Genomic DNA, 23,608 nt, shown 5'->3' with positions numbered 1-23,608 from the left:
CTTTAACTTCTTTCTGATTTTTCTCTGAACAATAAAAAATAAAGTGTGATTCCAAAGTGTGACGGTTAGATCAACATAAACTACTAATATCCTGTTTAACTGCTATAGAACCATCAGAGCAGCAGATTCTAAAGTCTGGTCCAGATAAGGAGCTCTACAGTGAGGCTGACCGTCCATCATAGCTGTCTAACCTGGACGCTCACATCTCTGGAACCGTTGGAGCTCATTTTTAATCAGGTTCATCTGGATAAACTCACCACAGATTTGATGTTTTTAGAACGACTTTCTCACCTGAAATCATCTGAAAACTACATTTTGTGTCACAATCACAGTAGTATTCCCAAAATACTTGTGTTTCCTCTGAAAGTTTCCTCCTGGGTCTTTGCTGCTGGTCTAAATGCATTGTGGGTTATCTGGCTCCAAGTCCACACTAGTCTGGTCTGATGATCCTCCATAATGTGGGCGGAGCCAGAACACATCCAGGTATTTCATCTGTTCTTGATCAGATGCTACTTTGAACTGGATCAGTACTTGGTCTCTGACTGATGACGTTTTAGAAGAACACCAGAACTCAAGTCTTGCTTTATTATAGCATTGTTTACCAACAAATATACAACAAATAGGCACCGATTATGTCGTACAATTCAACTAGTCCAAGCAGCAAGAACAAGAAAAGAAAGAAAGAAAGAAAAATAATAAAATAATATAAAATAAGATAGTTTAAAATAAATTAACTTAATTTTCTTAAGGAGTAAAAAAAAAGTTTCAAATCATTTTTTAAAAGCAATAAAATTCGGATCAACCTTAAAAAAATCTACATTTGTGTCTATAAAATGTATCAATTATCATTCTATTGTTACACATTAGTTCCAAATCTTTGTTTTGCATAAAGAGAGCAAACTTAATAGAATTGTATTCAAAGACAGGTTTAACATTCTTTGTTAGCAACCATTCATGCATTCTGTCCCAAAACCTCCTCACAATAGTTCAGGTGGAGAAAAGATGTTCTGGAGTTTCAGTATCTTCTGGACTAAATGTGCATGTGTTATTATCCAGATTAAATCTCATTCTGAAACATTCTCTACATGGATAAACATCATAAAGAGTTTAGAAATGAACTTCTTTCATGTTAGATAATAAAGGAAAAGACAAATATCTGGTTCTGACTTTGATAGTGTCAGTCTTTGAAAATGTTGGAGATAAAACTTTTCCTTTAACAGGAAGAGGAAAACATTCTTCTGTTACTAATAATCTCAAAATGTTGTTCTTACATTTAATGTCTAAAAATTTAGAGCTGCATGTGGAAATCTGATCATTTAAAGGCTAATCTCAAGGGATCAAAATCACATCTTAAAAGAAAATGAATTCCTCCAGCATTAGAAAAAGATGAGGCGGTAAAGTAAAGCACAGATAATGTTCATGTTTTATAAAAGTCTGGAACCACCTTCATTTCATTGAACCATTCATTGTTTCTAAATCAATGACATTCAAACCTCCTCCTCTACTGACTTTTGTTACGGGGTGGTTGGAGAACCCAGGTGCAGATATGAGGGACAGGTGGCAACAGAAACAGATCTTTATTGAAACCAAACAAAAAATAAACCAATACAGAAAAGAGAAAACAACCAGGACAAAAACTAAACCAAATCTAATATTAGAATAAACTACATTAGTACACCTACAAAAACCCACTGCTGAACTACAAAAACCAAACAGGGATAAACTAAACCAGACCACAAAACAATGTACTTACAAAACCAGGGGGAAACAGAACTAAGGGGAGCAAAGTCGGCAGGTTCAGGGAATCCAGAAGCTGGTAGGAGAACAAAACTGACAGACAGACAGACAGACAGACAGACAGACAGACAGACAGACAGACAGACAGACAGACAGACAGACAGACAGACAGACAGACAGACAGACAGACAGACAGACAGACAGACAGACAGACAGACAGACAGCTGGGGACAGAGAGGACCAGCAGTTATCCAGGGATGGGGCTTGACAAGAGTCCAGGTGAGGCTATGGCAGGCTGGAGACTAGAAACAGGGCAGGTGACAATCCAGAGAACAACAGAGTCCAGGTGGGGAAATTCCAGGGGGAAAAGCCAGGGGGAATTTTGATGCTCAGCTCTTCCATGTGTTTTTCCTGGATATCAAACCTGTCTGTGAGCATATTGACAGCTTCTAGTATTTTCTTACTAGCAGCAATGTCTCCTGGCTCTTCTTTTTCTTTTTCTTCCTCTGATTTATAGTTTTCCAGGCTTGCAGCTTGTCTGGTGTAGCTGGTGCTGCTTCTTTTGCTGTTCATGTTGACGGCTGGTTCATTGACGTTGTTGCAGAGTAGTCATGATCCATACATCCACAAAGGAAGAGAAAATTACTCTCCTTTCTTTTAAAAGTCCTAGACTTCATTTTTTGGAGACTAAACTTCAGATGAAACAAACTATGAGGGACCGTTTGAAGATTTCAGGAAAGTGTTGCTGCTCAGAGATCCATCTAGCTGGAAGTCTCTCTCATCCAACTAACAAGTCAGGACTCTGTGGATTCAATCTGGGAAAAGTCATGATGTTGATCGACCACTAGATGGCAGCAGAGACTCAGACACAAATCTCTGTCCCTGCATCCGATAAATAATCAATAACAATACTGATACATTATCCAGCAATCAACCAATATTACCAATATGTTTGGTAGTTTTAGCTCATATTTTGGTCATTTTATACATATTTGTGGTAGTTTTGTCTCATATTTTGGTCATTTTATACATACTTGTGGTAGTTTTAGCTCATATTTTGGTCATTTTATACATATTTGTGGTAGTTTTGTCTCATATTTTGGTCATTTTATACATACTTGTGGCAGTTTTATCTCATATTTTGGTATTTTTTTCTATATTTGTGGAAGTTTTGTCTCATATTTTGGTCATTTTATTCATATTTGTCATAGTTTTATCTCATATTTTGGTCATTTTATACATATTTGTGGTAGTTTTAGCTCATTTTGGTCATTTTATACATATTTGTGGTAGTTTTGTCTCATATTTTGGTCATTTTATACATACTTGTGGTAGTTTTATCTCATATTTTGGTTTTTTCTATATTTGTGGTAGTTTTGTCTCATATTTTGGTCATTTTATTCATATTTGTGGTAGTTTTGTCTCATATTTTGGTCATTTTATACATACTTGTGGCAGTTTTATCTCATATTTTGGTATTTTTTTCTATATTTGTGGTAGTTTTGTCTCATATTTTGGTCATTTTATTCATATTTGTCATAGTTTTATCTCATATTTTGGTCATTTTATACATATTTGTGGTAGTTTTAGCTCATATTTTGGTCATTTTATACATATTTGTGGTAGTTTTGTCTCATATTTTGGTCATTTTATACATACTTGTGGTAGTTTTATCTCATATTTTGGTTTTTTCTATATTTGTGGTAGTTTTGTCTCATATTTTGGTCATTTTATTCATATTTGTGGTAGTTTTGTCTCATATTTTGGTCATTTTATACATACTTGTGGTAGTTTTATCTCATATTTTGGTATTTTTTTCTATATTTGTGGTAGTTTTATCTCATATTTTGGTCATTTTATACATATTTGTCGTAGTTTTATCTCATATTTTGTTTTTTTTTCTGTATTTGTGGTAGTTTTGTCTCATATTGTGGTCATTTTATTCATATTTGTCGTAGTTTTATCTCATATTTTGGTCATTTTATACATATTTGTGGTAGTTTTAGCTCATATTTTGGTCATTTTATACATATTTGTGGTAGTTTTATCTCTTTTTTTGGTCATTTTATACATATTTGTGGTAGTTTTATCTCATATTTTGGTCATTTTATACATATTTGTGGTAGGTTTATCTCATATTTTGGTCATTTTATACATATTTGTGGTAGTTTTGTCTCATATTTTGGTCATTTTATACATATTTGTGGTAGTTTTAGCTCATATTTTGGTCATTTTATACATATTTGTGGTAGTTTTATCTCTTTTTTTGGTCATTTTATACATATTTGTGGTAGTTTTAGCTCATATTTTGGTCATTTTATACATATTTGTGGTAGTTTTATCTCATATTTTGGTCATTTCATACATATTTGTGGTAGTTTTATCTCATATTTTGCTCATCTTATACATATTCGTGGTCGTATCTTCACCAGTGTCTCCAGAGCCACATGCAGTAAAAGAAGTGATGAAATGTGCTTTCTGTTCTTTAAAACATCCAGTAGAACTGGTCTTTGTTTCTCTGTTCTGTGTTCTTCTTTTAGTCAAAGCCAGTCAGGATTGTGGTAGATTTGTTCAGTGAGTGAGACGCATCTTTTAAAACGTCTTTCTGAGCAGTGATGAGGAACAAATGCATCGATATCAGAGGGAAAAGTTCAGATGTGGGTTATTTAGAGTGGTCTGTCGTGTGTCTCATCCTGTGACAGTTATCTCCTAAATGAATTCTAATGAATGGTCAGAGAATCAGTGGAGCAGCTCTCCATCTAACGGGTCAGGTTCCTGCAGATCAGAGGAGTCTAACCCAGGTGGGATCTGAGGAAAAATGAAGCTGTCTGGGAGGAAATTCACCTCTAGCTGCTCACTGCCTTCATCCAGACGTCTATCCTGCTTCCTCTGATAATTCATTGAACTGAGTAGCCTTTTGAGTGCTTCAATGAATCCAGCAGTCCCGTCTGTTAACGGCAGCTTTCCTCTTGTGGTAGGACGCCCAGTCCGTCTCCACTCATGCTGTTTGTGTGCATTGGATCAGGTGAATAGTGGGGTCGCTCTCAATTGCTCCCTGCCCATTGGATGCCGTTCAGCTGGGAGCAATTATTCTATTGCACCTTGCCGTGCCAAAGTATATCTGGGAGAGGGCTGCGGGTCTCACAGGTGCCTCCTCTTCCCTCTTCCTGGAACCTGAGTGTCGCATCGGCAGCGTGGGTTGGCGTGGATGTGTGGATCCACGTGGCTGTCTTGAGATGCTGGCTGTCCAGCTTCCTCCGTTCACTTCTGCCAGGTTTGTTCCGACACGGTCGCTGCATCTCTGGGTGATATTAGTGGCGTGTCTGCTGCGCTTTCTAGCAGAGTCGCTCTGTATCCTGCTGAAGGTTGGGATTCGGGCGCGCGTGGCCTCGGAGCCGCGTGTAATAATCCACGCGCTGCGTTGGATTCCTGAGGGAGGCTGGCTCGCTGCTGTCTGGCGTTTTTATGCGCTTTTGTGGGCTGCACATGAAATATGACTGCTTTCTGATTGCTGCTGGCAGTTATCAAGCTGCGTTCTTCTGCGGCTGCCTCACCTGTTGCCTGAGAAGCTGTGTCGTCATTTCCGGGTGATTCCATCTCTGAAGCGGGTCGCTGCTGCTGCTGTTCTGTCTGTGGTTCACCACGGCAACATCTCTGCTCGTCTCTAGTTGTTCTACTGTTATTGTGTTGTTGTTTTTAAATCAATCTTTGTGTGTGCGCGTGCCTGCTGTCTGGAACACCTGGAGTAAATTCTTCTGGATGAGATTTGAGTGTTTGCTGCACCATATGTGGTTCTGTCTCTGTAAAGGGAATTAAATGCAGTGTAGGATTTAAAGCTGCACCAGATTCATCCTCATCAGCTGACCTATTAATAGCTAGTTTATTATTATTATTATTAGATATTGTTTACAGATCTTGGGATCGTTTATTTTCATTCATTATTATCTTCTAGTGATCTTGTGTTTAATTATCCAGTTATTTGGGGGGTTTTGCAGACTTTGTCTCTTTTTTTTCTGGTTTATTGTGTTGATGGAGTGTGTAAGTGACATATGAAAGTACAATCAACCTTGGTGATGACCTCCAGAGTCCAGCATACTGTGGTGTCGGGGCAGTTCTTTTGATATCTATATATTATTGCCCCTTTGCTGTGACTAACAGTTTGCCTCTTCTCTCTGGACAGGAGCTGTTGGGCCAGTGTGGCTAGTGGCTGACTGATCCCCTGTGGTGGTGGTCCCTTCACTTCCTGTACAGTAGAGCACTTGGGTGTTTTGTTTTCTTCATGTGTGGTGTGTAGCATCAGGATTCTTGTCCTCCCCCTTCAGTTAGTCATCTCTGCCTGCTAAACCCTCGGCTCTGTGTCTAGTGTCTATATTCTGCTAGTAAACTGAACTAAGCCTTAAAGGGACCCTGGAGGATTGTGCAATATTGTGCCACTGACTAATGGACTATTGATTGGCATCACCACTAAGAGATTTTAATTGAAAGATTGTACATTTTAACTGTTTAATAAATTCTATTTTGTAAACTTTACTTTGGAATCACGTCAGTCTCAGGTGTTCTTATGTAGCACTTGCTCCTTTTTTACCATACAAGAGCAAGGCCCTGGGTCCTTGATCACCAAGATGTTGTTTTATATCCCCTTTCTAAACTAAAAGTAAAGACACAATACTCAAATAAGTAAAATAGTAAACGTTTATCTAGAACTGATTTTGGTGGACATTTAATAAAATAAAATGTAAATCAACCAATACATCACATTAACATACACATAGGGGCCCTTTATCAGCATCAAATTAAACTAAAGCCGGCAAACTAAATAAAAACACAGTTCAGGCCTGATTCCAGGGGTAGACTCCGGTCCTCGACTCCTCACAACCAGTCCCGAACGACTCCGGTCCTTCGCTCTTCTCAGCAGACAACAGCAGGTAAAAAGCTCCTCACCAATGTCCGTCCTCCTGCGCTTGACTCCTCTCGTCGCTCAAGAGAAAAAACCAAAAGGCGGCTCACACGTGTAGCCAGGATGTCCTTGCTGTGCTAGTAAGGCTACCAGCTAGCCACGGCGTTCCGTGCGTCACTTCGACGACACAGTTTAAACCACACGGACGGGAAAACTGACGAGCCGACGTCGGGTGGACAGTCGGACAAAGGTCTTCTCCACCATGTAACTGTTACTTTTACCACAAAGCTTACCACTGTCGGCTTTGCATTTCTCTCTAACTTTTTGTTCTGCTGTCTCCCACGTCCGCTCTCCGCTTCCTTCTTCTTCTTTTTTCTCTCTCCTCCACTCTTCACCCAGACCGCTCGATCCCCCTGCTGGCCACTTCACAAAACTACACCAGTCTTCCCAAATGAAGTGCAATATAAATATTTATATACATAACATGTTTAACAACACATACCAAGATAAACTTACACCATAGAAAATAAAATAACACATAATTTGTAAACATAAATACAACATTGAACATTTTAGAATCCCTGTTCTTTTCTATAAACAACAATGAAACTCGGTGTGTTACACTTACCTGTGTTCTTACCTTTTTGTTGGTGTTAGAACGATGGTTCCCTCTAATAGAATTCCTGGGGGTGAAATTCCACTAGGTGGCGCTGTCGGACACTTGTTCCATGTTTCTACCATGCAACAACTCCCACCTTGCTTCTTTATCAGGTGTATTTTACTCCATACTGAACTCTCTTCAGGTTTTATATATGCAGTGACATCATTCTTAATTAACATGAGCAATGACCTCATGTTCTCCCTCCTCCTCCACCTCATCGATCATAAGACGTCTCTGTGTTTCTGAGGAACTAAAACTATGTGTTTTGGACGGTCTAAGCAGTCCATCCAATCTCTCCTAACTGCAACTCAGAGCAGGTCTCTGATCAGGAAATGGAGAAGCTGATGTCAGCATCTATCACTGACATCCCATTGTGCAATCTTTTGAACAATGTGCACAGACTTACAAAAATCCCCAAAGTCTATTTCCAGTTGAATAACATTTACAGTGAACATTTAACCCTAGTTCACTTTAGCTCTTGACTTCTTATACCCCAGTTTCTTATGGAAATTAAATCCCTTAAAACATCAAAATCCTGAAAAGCATTTCATTTTTATAAAGCATCAGTTTCAGATAATAATCAAAAACATCACCTTTCAGTGAGATACGCTTGTGATTCAGTTGCCTTTAAACAAAGATTATAAAAATAAGAACCACATCCATCACCCTTCAGTGAGTTACTCTTTTGATTTAGTTACTTTTAAACAAAGATTATAAAAATAAGTATTGAAGTTAGTTTAATCACATTCATTGGGTTTTAGCATAACTTGGTTATAAATCTCAGGTTATCATATCACAGTGTGTTTCCTCATTTAGCTGTTATTCTGCCAGAGTCTCACCCTGATGGCTGATTCTGGGATCTCATATCTCCATGATGCTGAACACTGGAAACGTTGTTTATCCATAATTCCACTAACTTGACTGAACGTTGGCTGCAGTTCCTGTTATTTAAACATCAATATGATGTATAAATGCAGATGGACTTCATATATTTCACTATGCAGACATTTTTATTCATGTCCAGTATATTTTATAGACATGAACATATTTGATAGAAATATTAGAAATGGATTTCTGTTTCCTCATAATAATTGAGTTAATGCCATTAAATGTTCATCAGTGATTCATCTTTAGTGTAAAACCTTTACTTTGCAGCTATATTTTAAAAAATGTTGCTCATTTTAAGGGAAGACATTAAAGGACAGTTTTCTTAGTTAAATGAATTAAAGGTTTAATTGATTAAAAATGTGTTTATTTCCATTTTAAATGTCTGGATTTAATCAATACAGTTGTATTTTATATTATTGTGAATTCTTATCCAGATAAAACACCAGATGATGGATCAGTTCATTCAACATTACACACTCAGTATTGATTTAATGAGTATTTTCTTTCATTTCACGTGTCTGTATTTAAAATGACTCATATTAAAACATGATTCCAGTGAAACAGCTTTGAAAGAAGTCAAAAGTCTCACTGTTTTCCTGTTCAGTCCCTTCAAATTAAAGCTCCACAGTCTGAGTGTTGACCTCATCAGACTGGAAATGAGCCTATTTGAGGATTCTTTAGGATACAAAGCTGCTTTTTACAGCTTTTTACACAAATCTCTCAGAGATTTCCTCTGTTGTTTCTATTTCTATCTTTTCTGCTTGTTTTCTTGTCAGATAAAGTTGAGTGCAGAAAGACTCACTGGGTTCTTTTCTCCCTCAAATGTTTGACAGTGTTAGTGTGCTTGTTGTAAATGTTCCACATGAATCCATGTTTCCTTCTTTAATGGTCCTCATGATGCTGGGACTAAAGACGTGCTCTACATGGATCATCTGCTTTTAAAATGATGCAGCAGCAGCAAACATCTCAACAACTAAAAGTCCCTCAGAGAGAATCTTCAACTAGTTCATGGAGCCAACCTCACTTTAAAAGCAGCATCAGCAGCGTCTGTTTCAGCCTCACATGAAAACTTGCAGCTTTTTCATTCTCATTTGATCTCAACTCCAACATGAAGGAGTGCAGAGACGACACAGAACAAACCTGCATCACTTTGGATTTGGCTTCTAAAGCAGCAGAAATGACTCAGCTCTTCTGGGATTCTTGTCACATTTGATGCTTTCAAACTATCTGCCAGTTGCTTCATGGACTGATTGAGCTCAACTGATCCTGGATCTGAATCTAAAGCCAACAAAGCAGCATCAGCTGATCCACCTCCACTTCCTCACATCCAGCCTCCACTGCTGCTCAACATGGGACTCTCAGAAAACTGCTCACATCCCTTTTTGTTCCTGGAATGTTTGCTAGAAGTCAGCAGGATGGGATCTGGCTAGTTCCTGGATGGGAGAACCTGGGAATAGCAGATAGATGCTGGAAGCTTTTATCTGTCCAACCTGCAGAGGACGCTGCTGCTGCTTGACTGGAAACAGCCTGAAGAATCAGAGGAGGAATTATTCTGAAGATATGGAGAGAAAACACACAAGTAAACAGTGAAGCAGCTACAATCAGTGATTTTAGACACTGTTGGCTGATTTCATCTAGAAGATATCAGATAAATGGAGGAAAACGTTCAATATTTCACAGTAAAATAGCATGAAAGTGAATTAGTGAGGCAGGTTCTCAGTTGTAAGGACATTAAATGATCCTTAAAAACAGAATTTACAAAGTGATGTTGTGGGTCTAGAGGCTCAAAGTGTGACATTTACCAAACTCTGTGTAATTATGAGAGTCAAATATATGAATGAAGCAATGAAATGGGAAAGAATTTGTGAAATTCTTCAAAGTTTCATTGGATTCATCTCATCTGAAGGACATTTTCATGAATGTGGAAAAACGACAGGAAGTAGTTTAAAGCAAAGATCCAGAAAAACTCATAAAGTGTGATAAAATCCAAGAAGAGACTAAAGGAGAGCAGAACACTAAACTATTGAGCTTCCACATTGAAATGAGGAGTGGATTAAAGTCCACAGCAGCAGACAAAGAAGAAGATGAAGCCAGAGAAGGTTTGGATTCCTCAGGTGACATGTAGAGTGTAGATTCCCTCTCTGACTGTAGTTCCTGGAAAACAGCTTCTCAGGACATTTAGTGTTGAAATGGACTCATCAGTTCTGGGATTGATTCTTCTTTATTCTTCCTTCTGGATATTGTCCTAAAAGCTGCATATTTAGAGAATTAGAAAGAAATGGAAAATGTTCCCAAACACACATTTTCACAACGTCACATTTTAACTCACCACAAACTGATCCATGGGGTTTTCTGCGTCGTTGCCCTGACAACAGTGACGTCACGCCACTTCCTGTTCCTCAAATTAGTCATGTCTTTTACCGTCCTTGTGTTGCAGCTTCTTTTCTCCGTCTGAATGTGAGTAAAGACACTTTAAACAGTTTTTTATCTTTTATATATCTATAGAACATAAAACTAATTGAATCATTCATCATATTTTAACTAAAAAACAACATTGTTGTGGCAAAATTAAAACATTAAATAAATCAGGCAGTTCTAAACATGAGTTGTTCTTATTAGCAGAACTTCAGTGCAACAGTTATAGGATGGAAATGCTTTGAACATTTGATTTTTCAACAACACACGTAGAACTAGAACATTGTGTGGACCAAACAGTGGTGAAAAAAAGTTTTGGGACTCCCCATGCATTTCTGAAATACATGCATTAAGAATCCCTCTGAGGTCTTCAAGTGTAATTTCTTTGAGTTCAGTCACAGACAGAATACTAAACACATCCTAAAAAAGACATTAAAACCTGAAAACTGAATGGTTCCATAAAAATACAGAAGAAATGTTGAGTTTTGGGTCATTTTGGTTCCAGTGATCCACTAATGAAGGTCCTGCTTTTTATTAAAAGACACAATTTTTGTTGCCGTACTTCGTGTCTTTATAAAGCAGCACATTAGAAAGTTCTTCAGAGATAAAAATGACTAAAACAACGAACCGAACACAGGAAACTCAGACAGGAAGTGCAGCTGTAACCACATGAACAGGAAGTGCAGATGCAGTCCTTCAGCAGTTGGATTCACTCTGCAGAAATACAGACCAACAAACAGCTGGAAGACAAACCAACATCTGGACGTCCAAGAGTTTCTTCAGCAAGAAATGACCTCATCCTGATCCACATGGAAAACCAGCCAATGACATGACAGGAGCTTCAGCAGCAGTGGTCAAACCAAACTGGTGTCCAGTGTTCCACCAGACTTTTAGATCATGGCTGAAGGTCCTACAAGGCTGTCAAGAAGCCCCTGACCAATGAGAGACAGAGGTTAGCCTGGTGTTGTTGGACCAAGAACACAAGAACTGGACAACCAGGAAGTGGAAGAAGATTCTGTGGTCAGATGAGTCCAAAGTTGGTCCAAAATAACTCAAACTACTCCAAAGTGAATTAAAAAGTTCCAAAATAACTCAAAATTTGTCCAAAATGACTTTAAACTGTATGACTGTGATCTGGAATGAATTTGAAATTGATCCAAAATTACTCAAAATTATTCAGGATTTGTTCAAAATAGCTCAAAATTAATTAAAGCTAGTTAAAATATGTCAAACAATTTTTAAATTTTGTCCAAAATTACTTAAAATTTGTGACAAGTCAGATGACAAATCTGAATAAAATGACTAGAAAAGTTAGTAGATCTGCCCGTTTCTAGCTGCTGTTAGTTTAGTTCCAGCAGCAGAAATGTGGCTCCACAGCTCCGTGTTCGTTCCTTCATGGGACTAAAAAGTTGTCCATTAGCGGCTAAAATCTGTGAATGTGTATGAAGTTTGAGGAGAAACGTCCCTAAACTGATGTAGTTCAGTTTAGGGACGTAGTTCAGAAGTGTATCAGTGATTCCATTCTAGGGAAAGTTAACTGTCAGGGATTTACAGCCTGATGGGAGTTTCTGCTTTCATGAACCACAGGGTTTGTAGAAGTTGTGTTGGATGTTGAGTGAAATGAAAAAGGTTGAATGTTGAAATAATCCGTCACATGAAATGAGTTGGAATCAGCCTGTAAAATGTGCTCTTATTGTGAAACTCTGCCTGCTGCTTCCTCATAGGTGGAGTCCTGACTGGTTCCAGGAAACAGATCACCTGTCTGAGCGTCCATATCACAAGGATGGGTGTAAAGCTAACTGCTAGGCTAGCGCTCACAGTTAGCCTCCCTTATCAGTCTGAACGTGGGTGTTGAGCACACCAGCTCATGTGAGGTACGAGAATATCTGTTCTTATGTTACTTGTTTTGTTCTGTAATGTGTTAGATAAAACAGAAGTTTCTGGATGCTTTTTATTTATTTTGCTTTAAAAATATTTTATTTATTTGAGATTATTTTTCTAAGTATTATATTTGCATGGATATTTGTTTGTCTTAATTTATTTTGATCAATATGTTGTATAATTGTTTCTTTTGTTAGACATTGGTTATTTTTTATATTTTTGTACAAGTATATTTTTATATGGCCAGAGAGAGGAGATTCACCGCTGAGAGCCACCAGCTCATGTGTGATTATTTTTTATTCTAACAGAGTCGTAACCTGCATGGTCAGAAAATAAAAGTGATCCAGAGAACAGACCTGGTCCTGAGAATCACTTTATTTCACAAAACACAACACAGTGAGTGAAAACCACACGGGTTACATAAGACACACCATAAATTAATACCAAAATAATCAACTAAATTAAGCAAATGAATATAATTATACACACATCTAATGTTACACAGTCATTGGAGCAAAGAGCCAATGAAAGCCATCATTGATCTGATCAGTAGACTGACTGTAAATCTGATCAATCAACAATCAGCTGGAAGGTTGTGGTGTTTCATCACTTCCTGTTTTAGGATTCTATGCTTCTAAAAAGACGTACAGAACTATGAAATGTCTCTGAAATCACTTGCAGCTGTAAAAACTCTGATCTTCCCGTCTCACTATCTGCACACTGAGCTCTGCAGCATCTTCAGGAAGGATGGAGATGTTTCCAGAGAGCTGATTGGTCAGTAGGAGGTGTTTTAGTTGATCTGTTATCTGGTTCAGCATCAGTTACCATGGTGATGGACCTGCTAAGAAGTGAACCAGCATCCTGAAAAGTCTTGAAAACCAGAGTTAAAGCTGAAGTTCCCTCCATGAGCTCAGATCCTGCTTGGTAGTCCAGACCTCAGAGCTGTTTTCATGCTTCAGCCTCCATTTGACATCAAGTCTCATGGAAATCAGCATCAGTTTGCTGCTGCTGCGTAGAAATCAGCTGATCACAAGAGTCCGTCTAAAAGGACAGAAACAGACTGAAAACACTGATAAATATTCAAATAGAGCAGAAAGAAATCCAAGAGAACAGCTTTTATTACTGTCAGGAGAAATGTTGTGAGAAGAATCCTCACAGAAGTTTGTGTTTTGTTGAAAAGTTGAAGAATGAAATGTATGTGGAGTCCATGAGAGACATTTCTTGCAGTAATGGGCTTTTTAGTAGCAGTCAGTGTTTGGTCTGGACTCTGAACAGACTCAGTATAAAAGTATAAAACCCTGATATGAGGCTCTGATCCTGGACTCCAGTCTGACTCTGATCCTGGACTTGTTCTGTGAAGGATCAGAGTTCATGTTTATTTGGAGCCTCTGTTGGTCAAAGTGTAATAATGTGGGATCATCTTTGTGTTGTGGTCCAGTGACTGCAGAGTGACTTCCATGAGTAATATTTAACAGACAGCAGTGAGCGCCCCCTGCTGGTTCCCCTCAGTGTTGCTGTCAGTGATCCTGTAGGATTAACTGCAGTCCTGCTGCTACACAACAACCTCCACCACACCAACAACACAACTGTTCATTAACTGCTGACATATTCTTTGACTTTATCAGGGAGACACGATGACATCAGAGGTGCTCTTGAACATCCTGGATGATCTGGATGATGATCAGCTGTCTACATTCCAGTGGTTCCTGCAGCAACCCAACAATGTTCAAGGCCTTCCAGCCATCACAAAGAGCCGACTACAGACACTAGACAGGTGTAAAACTGTGGATGTGATGGTGGAGACTTATGGACTTCAGAGAGCTGTGCAGGTGACCAGGGTGGTTTTAGAGAAGATCTCCAGGAATGATCTGCTGCAGAGGTTTCCTGCCAGCAGCTCAGGACCAGAAGGTCAGTCACAAGACAAGAACAACATGATATCATTACAGTCAGAAAGATGCATGATGGTGCTGCTACAGTTTGATAGAGTTCAGGTTCTGTCAGTTTTTCCTGAGTCCACATGTGAGGTCAGTTCCTCTGTAAAATCTACTGATCAACCCTACTGACTGAATGCTGCCCCCTGCTGTTTAAACCTTGATAGAACACCAAAATTAGTTCTGTATGAGCTGACCTTCTGTGGAAGTAAAGCATGTCCCACCTGTCCTCACCAAATTATGAGTCGATCAGACAGTTTCTGAAGATTCTTCATTCATGCTGTTTAGCTGGGAGTGATCCTGCAGTTTACAACCAGAGGGAAGCTGACCAATCAGCTCTCAGTAAGGGCAGAGACATGTTGTTGAAGCAGCTGCATTCCAAATCACAAACCTTTTAAATTTAAATACATGCTACAGTTGACCTCACAAAGTATTCACTGTGTCCTGCAGTGTGCATCCAATTAGAACATACTACTTCATAATATGGTGCCTTAAACTCTGACTATCCCAGTCTGTAGTAATGTGGTGTCATCTGACTGTGAGCTCTCAGCAGCTCAAACTTATTTCTATTTCCACGACACACTGTTAAGTGCTATGACTGTTCATAGAATGTGGCTCAGAACGGCCAGAAAAACATGTTAGTTTGCATTCTACAAAATCAGTTTGAATGTGGTAGGACATCTGGGTGTTTCTGACATACTACATTTACATAATATGTACTGGGACGTACTACATCTTTTTCTGTTCGTACCATCTGGCATGTTAGTATGTAGTACTGTGTAACATTACGTTATACTTTTAAACCATCAACAACCTCCCAGTGACCTACCACACTGAAAATGTCAAGTCTTCAGAGGGTTTGGATGGAGCAATAAGGCAGCCATGTTGGCTGACTATTTTAAGGGGACACTGTTGCTGCATCCTGGGCTTAGCTCCACCCTGGATGACTGTGGCTGCTTTAAAAAGACAGCCCTTCTTCCCTCTATAGCAGAATGATAATGAGGTGAAGCCAGAACACTGTTCTTCAGAATGGTCTGGATATGCCAGACTAATGTCAGAGTAACATCAGGTTTTACTTTGAAGGAGCATTTTGGTGTCAGAAAACCAGAGTTAATCAACACCATAAACTCATCAATAAATGTCAACATAAAGTCCCTTCTAAGTCTGTTGTAACTGAAATAAATGAAAGCAGTAAGCAGTAGAGAATATAACATGTGATCTCTGTCTGTCTGTCAGTTCATGTCAGTGATGTTGGGGAGACTTCAGAGAACAGAGAACCTTCCTCCTCTCAGACTCAGCCTCCTCTTCCTCAGACTAAAGGTAAAACTGATGGATTCTTTGGTAAGTTTTTAGGTTCTATTGTCGAAAGGGTCTTGTCCAAATAGGAAGTCTAAGAACACCTTAAATTGAACTTGGGGTAACCCACCTACCTTCTGACTGTCTCCATAGTTAACCATCTGGGTAGCCCTTTAGCTGAGTTGCCCTTTCAGTATGTTTTTCAGTCACTTTCCTCCAAATGATCAGGGTAAGTTGCTGCATTATGTGCAGAGGTCAGGATGAAACTCCCAGGAATAAGTTTAGAAAAATCTCACACACACAATTACCCAACTTTTTAGCCTCACATGTTATAGGTGGCGAATTAAAAGTCAGACCTCTTTTTAGTTGCTTAGTTGCTTGTGTTTTTCAACAACAACAGAGGTTTCTGTAGACACACACCTCACACTGTTCCCTTCATGTTTGACAGATGAGACTGTTCCGGTACCAGAACCACGTCCCATCAGATATTACCAACAGAAGCTTCAATCAAACTTCCAGGACAAGTTTCTGTGTGTAACAGAGGGGTTGAAGGAAGATGAGCAGCGTCTGGTTGATATCTACACAGAGCTGTACATCACAGCTGGCCGGGACGTGCACGTCAACACACAGCATGAGGTCCTACAGATTGAGAATGTGTGGAAGCCATCAGACACAGAGACACAGATCCAACCCAGAGACATTTTCAAGCATCCTTCTGGACAATACAGACCCATCAGAACAGTGCTGACCAATGGGATTGCAGGGATTGGAAAAACATTCCTCGTGCGCAAGTTTGTGTTGGACTGGGCCGAAAAAAACACCAATCAAGATGTGCATCTTATTTTCCCGTTCACTTTCCGTGCCTTGAATTCACTGCAGGGAAAAAAGTTTGGTTTGGCAGAGCTCATTCATTTCTGTATCCCAGAAACTAAAGATGTCTCAGTGGAGGCTCTGAATTACATCTTTACAGCTCTGCAGTCTTCAGGAACCAGCAGCTACAAGAAGAGTAGATTCAAACTGCTGTTTGTGTTTGATGGACTGGACGAGAGTCGCCTTCATCTGGACTTTGAGGTCAACAACATTCGCTCCGTGGACGTAACAAAGTCAACTAAAATAGAAGTCCTGCTGAGCGGACTAATCAGTGGAAAACTGTTGCGCTCAGCTCGCCTCTGGATAACCACACGACCTGCAGCAGCCAATCAGATCCCTCAAAACCTTGTCAACACTACAACAGAGGTCAGAGGGTTCACTGATCCACAGAAGGAGGACTACTTCAGGAAGAGATTCAGAGATAAGAAGCAGGCCAGCAGCGTCATCTCCCACATGAAGAAGTCACGAAGCCTCCACATTATGTGCCACATCCCAGTGTTCTGTTGGATCACTGCTATAGTTTTGGAGGAGCTGCTGGAAACCAGAGAGGAAGGAGATCTGCCCAGAACCCTGACTGAGATGTACGCAGAGTTTCTAAGATTTCAGATTGATCACACAAAAGAAAAGTACGGTCCAAAGAAGTGCAAACAGTACATTAAGTCATTAGCTAAACTGGCTTTTGAACAGCTGCAAAAGGGCAACCTGATCTTCTATGAGAAAGATCTGAGAGAAAGTGGCATCGATGTGCGTGAAGCCTCAGTGTACTCAGGAGTGTTCACAGAGATCTTCAAAGCAGAGCGTAGACGGAAACAGGAAGACAAGATGTTCAGCTTCGTCCATCTGAGTGTTCAGGAGTTTCTGGCTGCTCTTCATGTCCATCTGACCTTCTTCGACTCTGGAATCAGCCTGCTTGAAAAACAACAACCAACATCCCGTTGGTCTGAATTGTTCCAAAGTTATTCAACAGGTTTCTACCAGACAGCTGTGGACGAGGCCTTACAGAGTCCAAACGGACACGTGGACTTGTTCCTGCGCTTCCTCCTGGGTCTGTCACTGCCGACAAATCAGAAACTCCTACCAGGCCTGCTGACACAGGCAGGAAGTAGCTCACAGACCAATCAGAAAACAGTGGAGTACATCAAGGAGAAAATCAGTGAGAATGTGTCTGTAGAGAGAAGCATCAATCTGTTCCACTGTCTGAATGAACTGAATGATGTTTCTCTAGTGGAGGAGATCCAACAGTCCCTGAGATCAGGACGTCTGTCCACAGATGAACTGTCTCCTGCTCAGTGGTCAGCTCTGGGCTTCATCTTACTGTCATCAGAAGAACATCTGGACGTGTTTGACCTGAAGAAATACTCTGCTTCAGAGGAGGTTCTTCTGAGGTTGGTGCCAGTGGTCAAAGTCTCCAAGAAAGTTGTGTAAGTAGTTGGAGACTGAAGATCCTTTTTCATTTTATTGCGGTTTCATCAGAATAATCTGCTTTTTGTCTCTTCAGACTGAGTGGCTGTAATCTGTCAGAGAGAAGCTGTGGAGCTCTGTCCTCAGTCCTCAGCTCCCAGTCCTCCAGTGTGACAGAGCTGGACCTGAGTAACAACAACCTGCAGGATTCAGGAGTGGAGAGTCTTTCTGCTGGACTGGAGAGTCCACACTGTAAACTGGAAGCTCTCAGGTCAGGACTCATCACCCTGTTCAACTGATGACCATTTAAAATGTGTTTTTATTCATGATGAGCAGAACAGCTGAGGTGGGAGGTTTTCTGTATTTGTATGACTCAGATCAGTTGTGTTACTGACCTTTAGCACTAGTTTCTCTTAATGAGGCCTCTTCCACTACAGGAACTGAACAACCTGGAACCTGCATCACAAAACCAGAACCTGTAAGAACCTGTGAAGTCTTGGTTCAAGGTTCTGTTTTAGTTTCCACTGTTTCACAAAATAAAATGTTTCAGATAGACATTGATGAAAAGGAAACACCAGTACAAACATCTCATGTTCACACTTATGGATCTTCTCCAGGTTGTTTTCTCCTGACTAGATCCTTGCTTGTGTTGTTTCTCCTCTCAGATGTTCGTCTCTTTGGATAAAAGCATCTGCTAAATGAAACTGTAGAATGTTCAGTTTGTTCAGTCTCTGAACTCAGTGCAGTTCAGCTGGTGGACAGTTGGACTGTTGTTTACATTCTTATTTGAGGTTCAGGTCCAATTCCTTCTCACCATTGGAGCCCAAACAGCCACTGAAGCAGTGTTGCCTTCTGTCTTCACTAAGATCAAAGAGAACCTCAGTTCAAATCCTCTTGGGTTCACCTCCTCAGATGTTGTGGATCCTGATCCCATCACTCCCAACTCTGTCTTCACTGGGTGGCAGGACATGTCCCTACCTCAGGTGGTTCATGAGGAACTGAGATTTTGGGTTGAAGAACATGACAACATACTCAGATACTGGCTGAAGATTTTTGGAAAGACTTCCTGGAACAGCAGCTTCCAGGACTCCAGGTCCGTCAGAAATGATGGAGTGATCATTGAACAATACATTTTGTTGACTTTTTTCCAATTGTATAAAGTTCTCCTTCCTAAAAGTTGTTTTTAAGTGTTTAAATGGACTGGCCCCACAAGTGATGTCTCAGATCTTTAAAAAGACAGACAGCTCCAGGAAAATGACAAGGAGCAGAACCAAGCAGAACTGTCAAATTCCAAGATGCAGAACAATGTTTGGCCAATCATCTCTATCAGTGCAAAGTACACACCTCTGGAGTTCCTTCCCATCAGAAATTAAATCCCAAACAGAGTTGAAGAGGTTTAGTGTGAAAGTTAAATACTGGTTCAAGCAGCAGCAGAAGAGTGGACATTAATTTTTTACAAGCCATTGTCAACATAACAGCGCTTTACTAATGTTCAATCTTAAATGCAACTCAGTTTTCTTTTATCAGTAATTGACAACTGCAACTGTGTTTATTTATTTATTGTATTATTCACTGTATTTGTGTCATTGCATTTTTTAACTGTATTTAGTATATTTCATTGTATTTTTAATGCCTGACCAGGGACAAAGACTGCAAATTACCTGAAGCTAGATGTCTTACATGCATCGCCTTTTCCCTTTTCCGTGGCAGTGTTGTGTGTATCACCCCTGTCAAATAAACATTAAGAAAGTAAGAAAGCAGCAGCAGCAGCAGCCCTGCAGGTGAGGACAGTCATCATGACTGTTGATAAGCAGTGTCCTCATGTCCTCTGGTCTGTGGGTAAGGTCAGTCCAGTCTTCCTGCTGCTGATGGCTGAGTCCCATCAACTGAAGTGTTGGTGAAGGATAGAACATCCATCCCACCTGTGGTGAGGTTCATGGTCTCTCTGCTCTCCCTGAAGAGGAGCAACACCCTCATAGGGACCCTATGACCCTTTTCAGATGTGAGGCTGTTAAAAGGTTGTTGGTTCCTTTCAGACTGTAGGGACTGAGAGCCAATCACTGGGCAGCAGAGTGTCTCCTCAGACTGAGAGAGAATGAAGAGTCCAGCTCACTGACGCTATGAGGAGTCTAGACTTCATCAAGAGTGGAGATAAACAGTTTAAACACATGAGTTTGGAGATCCTTAGTTTGGTTCCAGTGGGATTCATGTGTCAGTGAAAACCAAAGCATGAGTCTCAACAGCACAAGTAGAAGTGAAGGAACCTGAAGAACAAGGACGAGAGATCAGAAGATGTTTGTTCTGTAACAACATCAGAGATGTAACCGAGTCTGACAGTGATTTCATCGCTGCCATCAGCATCAAGTTGACTATTTTTCAGATTATAATGAAGGAAAAAGTCCAAACTGTGACTTGTCCAAGTGTGTGTCCTGATTTGAATCCAACAGACCAACTTTGTGGTATTTTAAAGAAAAAGGTAGAGCAACACAAACCCTCCAACAAAGAGCAGATGAAGACATGGTCTCTGAAGATGGTGGAACATCTCTGCAGAAATGTGGTTTCTTCATGCTGAGGAGGATTAAATGTGTCATCAAAAATAAAGGTGGACATAGAAAGTAGTGAAAAAATCCAACATTCTAATTACCGTAATGAAAGATGTACTGACCTTTATTGGATTCATTTCTAGCTGTTTGGCCTGTATTCTTCATTTAGTAAATCTAAGCTGTCAGTTTGTTTTTTAATCAGATCAAATACTTTACTGCTCAGCTTCAAAGTAATCTGATTACTGTAATGTGCTACACTTGGATTATTTTCACATTTAAATAATATTGCAGAGGACTGTCCTCACTGCTGCTGTATTCTGGACATAGTGGGATATATTTGTTGTTAAATTGACTGCTGTCTTTTCAACAGGACAGAAAATACTGTCCTTGATGTATTACTTCTTTTCTTCTCTTTGTCTCTTCAGACTGAGTGGCTGTAATCTGTCAGAGAGAAGCTGTGGAGCTCTGTCCTCAGTCCTCAGCTCCCAGTCCTCCAGTGTGACAGAGCTGGACCTGAGTAACAACAACCTGCAGGATTCAGGAGTGGAGAGTCTTTCTGCTGGACTGAAGAGTCCACACTGTAAACTGGAAGCTCTCAGGTCAGGACTCACACTTTGAAACTGATGTGATTTCTATCAGTGGATAAACAGCTAACCTGAGTACAATCATTTCTGCTGATGAGATTCATCAAATGAGCTTTGACTGAACTTGTGCAGGACTTTGTCAGGGTTTATTTTTGACATAATTAAATCCCACTAATCATTGTTGAGATTGTTGATTTGCTTGAGACGCATGAAATGTGCAGCAAAATGTAGCTGAAAGACAAAGAAGAAAAGAAAGACGGAGAAACATCCATCCAAGTGTTGTCCGTCAGGTTTGTGTTGTTTTGTGTGTGCAGGCTGTCAGGCTGTCTGGTCACAGAGGAAGGTTGTGCTTCTCTGGCCTCAGCTCTGAGCTTCAAGACCTCAAATCTGAGAGAGCTGGACCTGAGCTACAACCATCCAGGAGACTCAGGAGAGAAGATGCTGAGAGCTAAAGTGGAGGATCCAGACTGTAGACTGGAAACTCTCAGGTACAGACAGACAGACACTCTCAGGTACAGACAGACAGACACTCTCAGGAAACTATCATCCTAGTGTTGCAGGTCAAGCCTGCTCCTTTCCATCAGTAGGTTTCAGGGTGTGTGAGACGTCAGAGGAAGTGCTGCAGCGGTAGGAAGGAAGAAGAACAGTGAAGCTGAAGAAGGGTGATGTTTAGGTGCAGCTGCAGTCACAGCGCATGTTATGGTCCAAACAGAGAAGTAGATCCAAGTGTGTTCTGGAGAAGCTGAGTGTGTGTACAGTGTGCTGCAGAGCTTGAATAAAGTTCCTGGTTCTCCACCGCAGAGTTGGTCTGGACTCTGAATCCAATTTGTTGCCAGCAGCGAGCCACGCTAAGCGAAGTGAGCTAGCATTACCCAGGCTGTCCAACTACGGTTCAGAAGCTGATGACACAGGGTCGGTAACACTAGCTTAGCAGAAAGACTGGAAGCAGAGGAAACTGTTAGCCTAGCTTAGCTCAAAGACTGGAAGCAAGGCAAACTGTTAGCTTAGCTTAGCTCAAAGACAGGAAGCAGGGTAAACTGTTAGCCTAGCTCCATGAAAAGAGGAAGCATAAATGAGTAAAGCTGAATAATGAGTGTAAACTGAGCTGGAACGTGACGAGCACAGGACAGGACTTTAGAGATGCTGCATTCAGGTGTCTGTGTCTCCATGTTGGACTGGTCCTTTATCAGTGGAACAGTGTGAGAGCCATGTAACGTCCATGTGTGCTGCTGAAAGAGTCGCTGCTGCTCTGACCGTCCTCCTCCTTTCAGGGTGACGCCTGCTGGAGTCCGATGGTTGACACCAGGTCTGAGGAAGTGTAAGTGTGTTTTAATGGATTGATGGAAACAAAGCAGCACATTCAAGCATCTTCAAAGTGTCACATCTCTGAGGTCATCATCAAAGGTTTAATACTGATCACATGATCCATCAATAACTGCAGCTGTGTTGTGTTTGTTCTCTCCATCAGATTCCTGTCAACTCACAGTCGACACAAACACAGTAAACACAAACCTCAAACTGTCTGACAACAACAGGAAGGTGACATTTGTGCAGGAGGATCAGTCGTATCCTGATCATCCAGACAGGTTTGATGACTGGCAGCTGCTGTGTGAAAATGGTCTGACTGGTCGCTGTTACTGGGAGGTGGAGTGGAGCGGAGGGGTTCATATATCAGTGAGTTACAGAGGAATCAGAAGGAAAGGAGGCAGTTATGATTGTTGGTTTGGATTTAATGATCAGTCCTGGAGTCTGTGGTGCTCTGATGATGGTTACTATGTCAAACACAATAAGAGTGAAACATCCATCAGGTCCTCCTCAGTCTCTGACAGAGTTTCAGTTTATGTGGACGTTCCTGCTGGAACTCTGTCCTTCTACAGAGTCTCCTCTGACTCTCTGATCCACCTCCACACCTTCAACACCACATTCACTCAACCTCTCTATCCTGGGTTTGGATTTGGGTTCTGGTATTCTGGTTCCTCAGTGTTTCTGTACTGAGTTGAGTCTCCAGAGTCTCCTCCTGGTAGAGAAACAGTGTTGAACAGATAGTTGAGTCTCTCCATGACTCTGTCCCTCAGAAACATGTTTCCACATTCATGGATTAAATGTGTTTCTTTGTGAAATCCTTCTAAATGATTCCTTGTAAACTTGTTCCTCTTCAAAGATGGAAGTTGTGATTATTCCAGGAGCCAAATGTGGTGTTTGCATCTTTTTCCAGTCAAATGTTGAGAGTGAAAATCAGGATGTGGTGTTTCCTCTGATGCTCACTTGAACTAAAAGCATTTGAGCTGCACAAAGTGTGAAATGAGAGAGGAAGCAGTGAATCTACAAACTGCTGACAGACTTTCACACATTATTGTCCAGTGAAAATCAGGTTTTTGTGCAGCCAGACTTGATCCTGATTTGAGTGTTTCAGTCCTGTTCTAGTGATGAAATGAGAACTTCCTTCATCTTGTGTGTGATGGAGAAGAATAAAGGGCTGTGGCTAAAAATCCTGACTCTGAGTT

The 23,608-nt window shown here is 40.5% G+C and overlaps 1 protein-coding gene across 1 annotated transcript; it reads left to right on the top strand.

Moving 5' to 3' along the window:
- The first annotated feature begins 12,295 nt into the window (after positions 1–12,295).
- On the top strand, positions 12,296–23,593 carry LOC111570001 (NLR family CARD domain-containing protein 3-like). The gene is made up of 8 exons (XM_055008366.1): positions 12,296–12,472; positions 12,788–12,875; positions 14,105–14,387; positions 16,155–17,997; positions 18,075–18,248; positions 21,419–21,592; positions 22,376–22,422; positions 22,573–23,593. Exons 3-8 carry the CDS (start codon positions 14,114–14,116, stop codon positions 23,097–23,099), a joined length of 3,039 nt encoding a protein of 1,012 aa, XP_054864341.1. The 5' UTR covers positions 12,296–12,472; positions 12,788–12,875; positions 14,105–14,113; the 3' UTR covers positions 23,100–23,593.
- Positions 23,594–23,608: the final 15 nt, after the last annotated feature.

The sequence above is a fragment of the Amphiprion ocellaris genome, chromosome 24 (assembly GCF_022539595.1).
Source record: "Amphiprion ocellaris isolate individual 3 ecotype Okinawa chromosome 24, ASM2253959v1, whole genome shotgun sequence".
In the NCBI taxonomy this organism is placed as follows: Eukaryota; Metazoa; Chordata; class Actinopteri; family Pomacentridae; genus Amphiprion; species Amphiprion ocellaris.
The sequence above is the reverse complement of the archived record's forward strand: the minus strand, read 5'-3'. Positions and strand labels throughout refer to the sequence as shown.

What these genes read in the sequence shown, in the direction of transcription:
- LOC111570001 (XM_055008366.1), top strand. Translation starts at nt 14,114, where the DNA reads ATGACATCAGAGGTGCTCTTGAACATCCTGGATGATCTGGATGATGAT. An exon ending in TGTAGACTGGAAACTCTCAG is followed by an intron (nt 21,593 to 22,375) that starts GTACAGACAGAC and finishes TCCTCCTTTCAG; the next exon opens with GGTGACGCCTGCTGGAGTCC. An exon ending in GACACCAGGTCTGAGGAAGT is followed by an intron (nt 22,423 to 22,572) that starts GTAAGTGTGTTT and finishes TCTCTCCATCAG; the next exon opens with ATTCCTGTCAACTCACAGTC.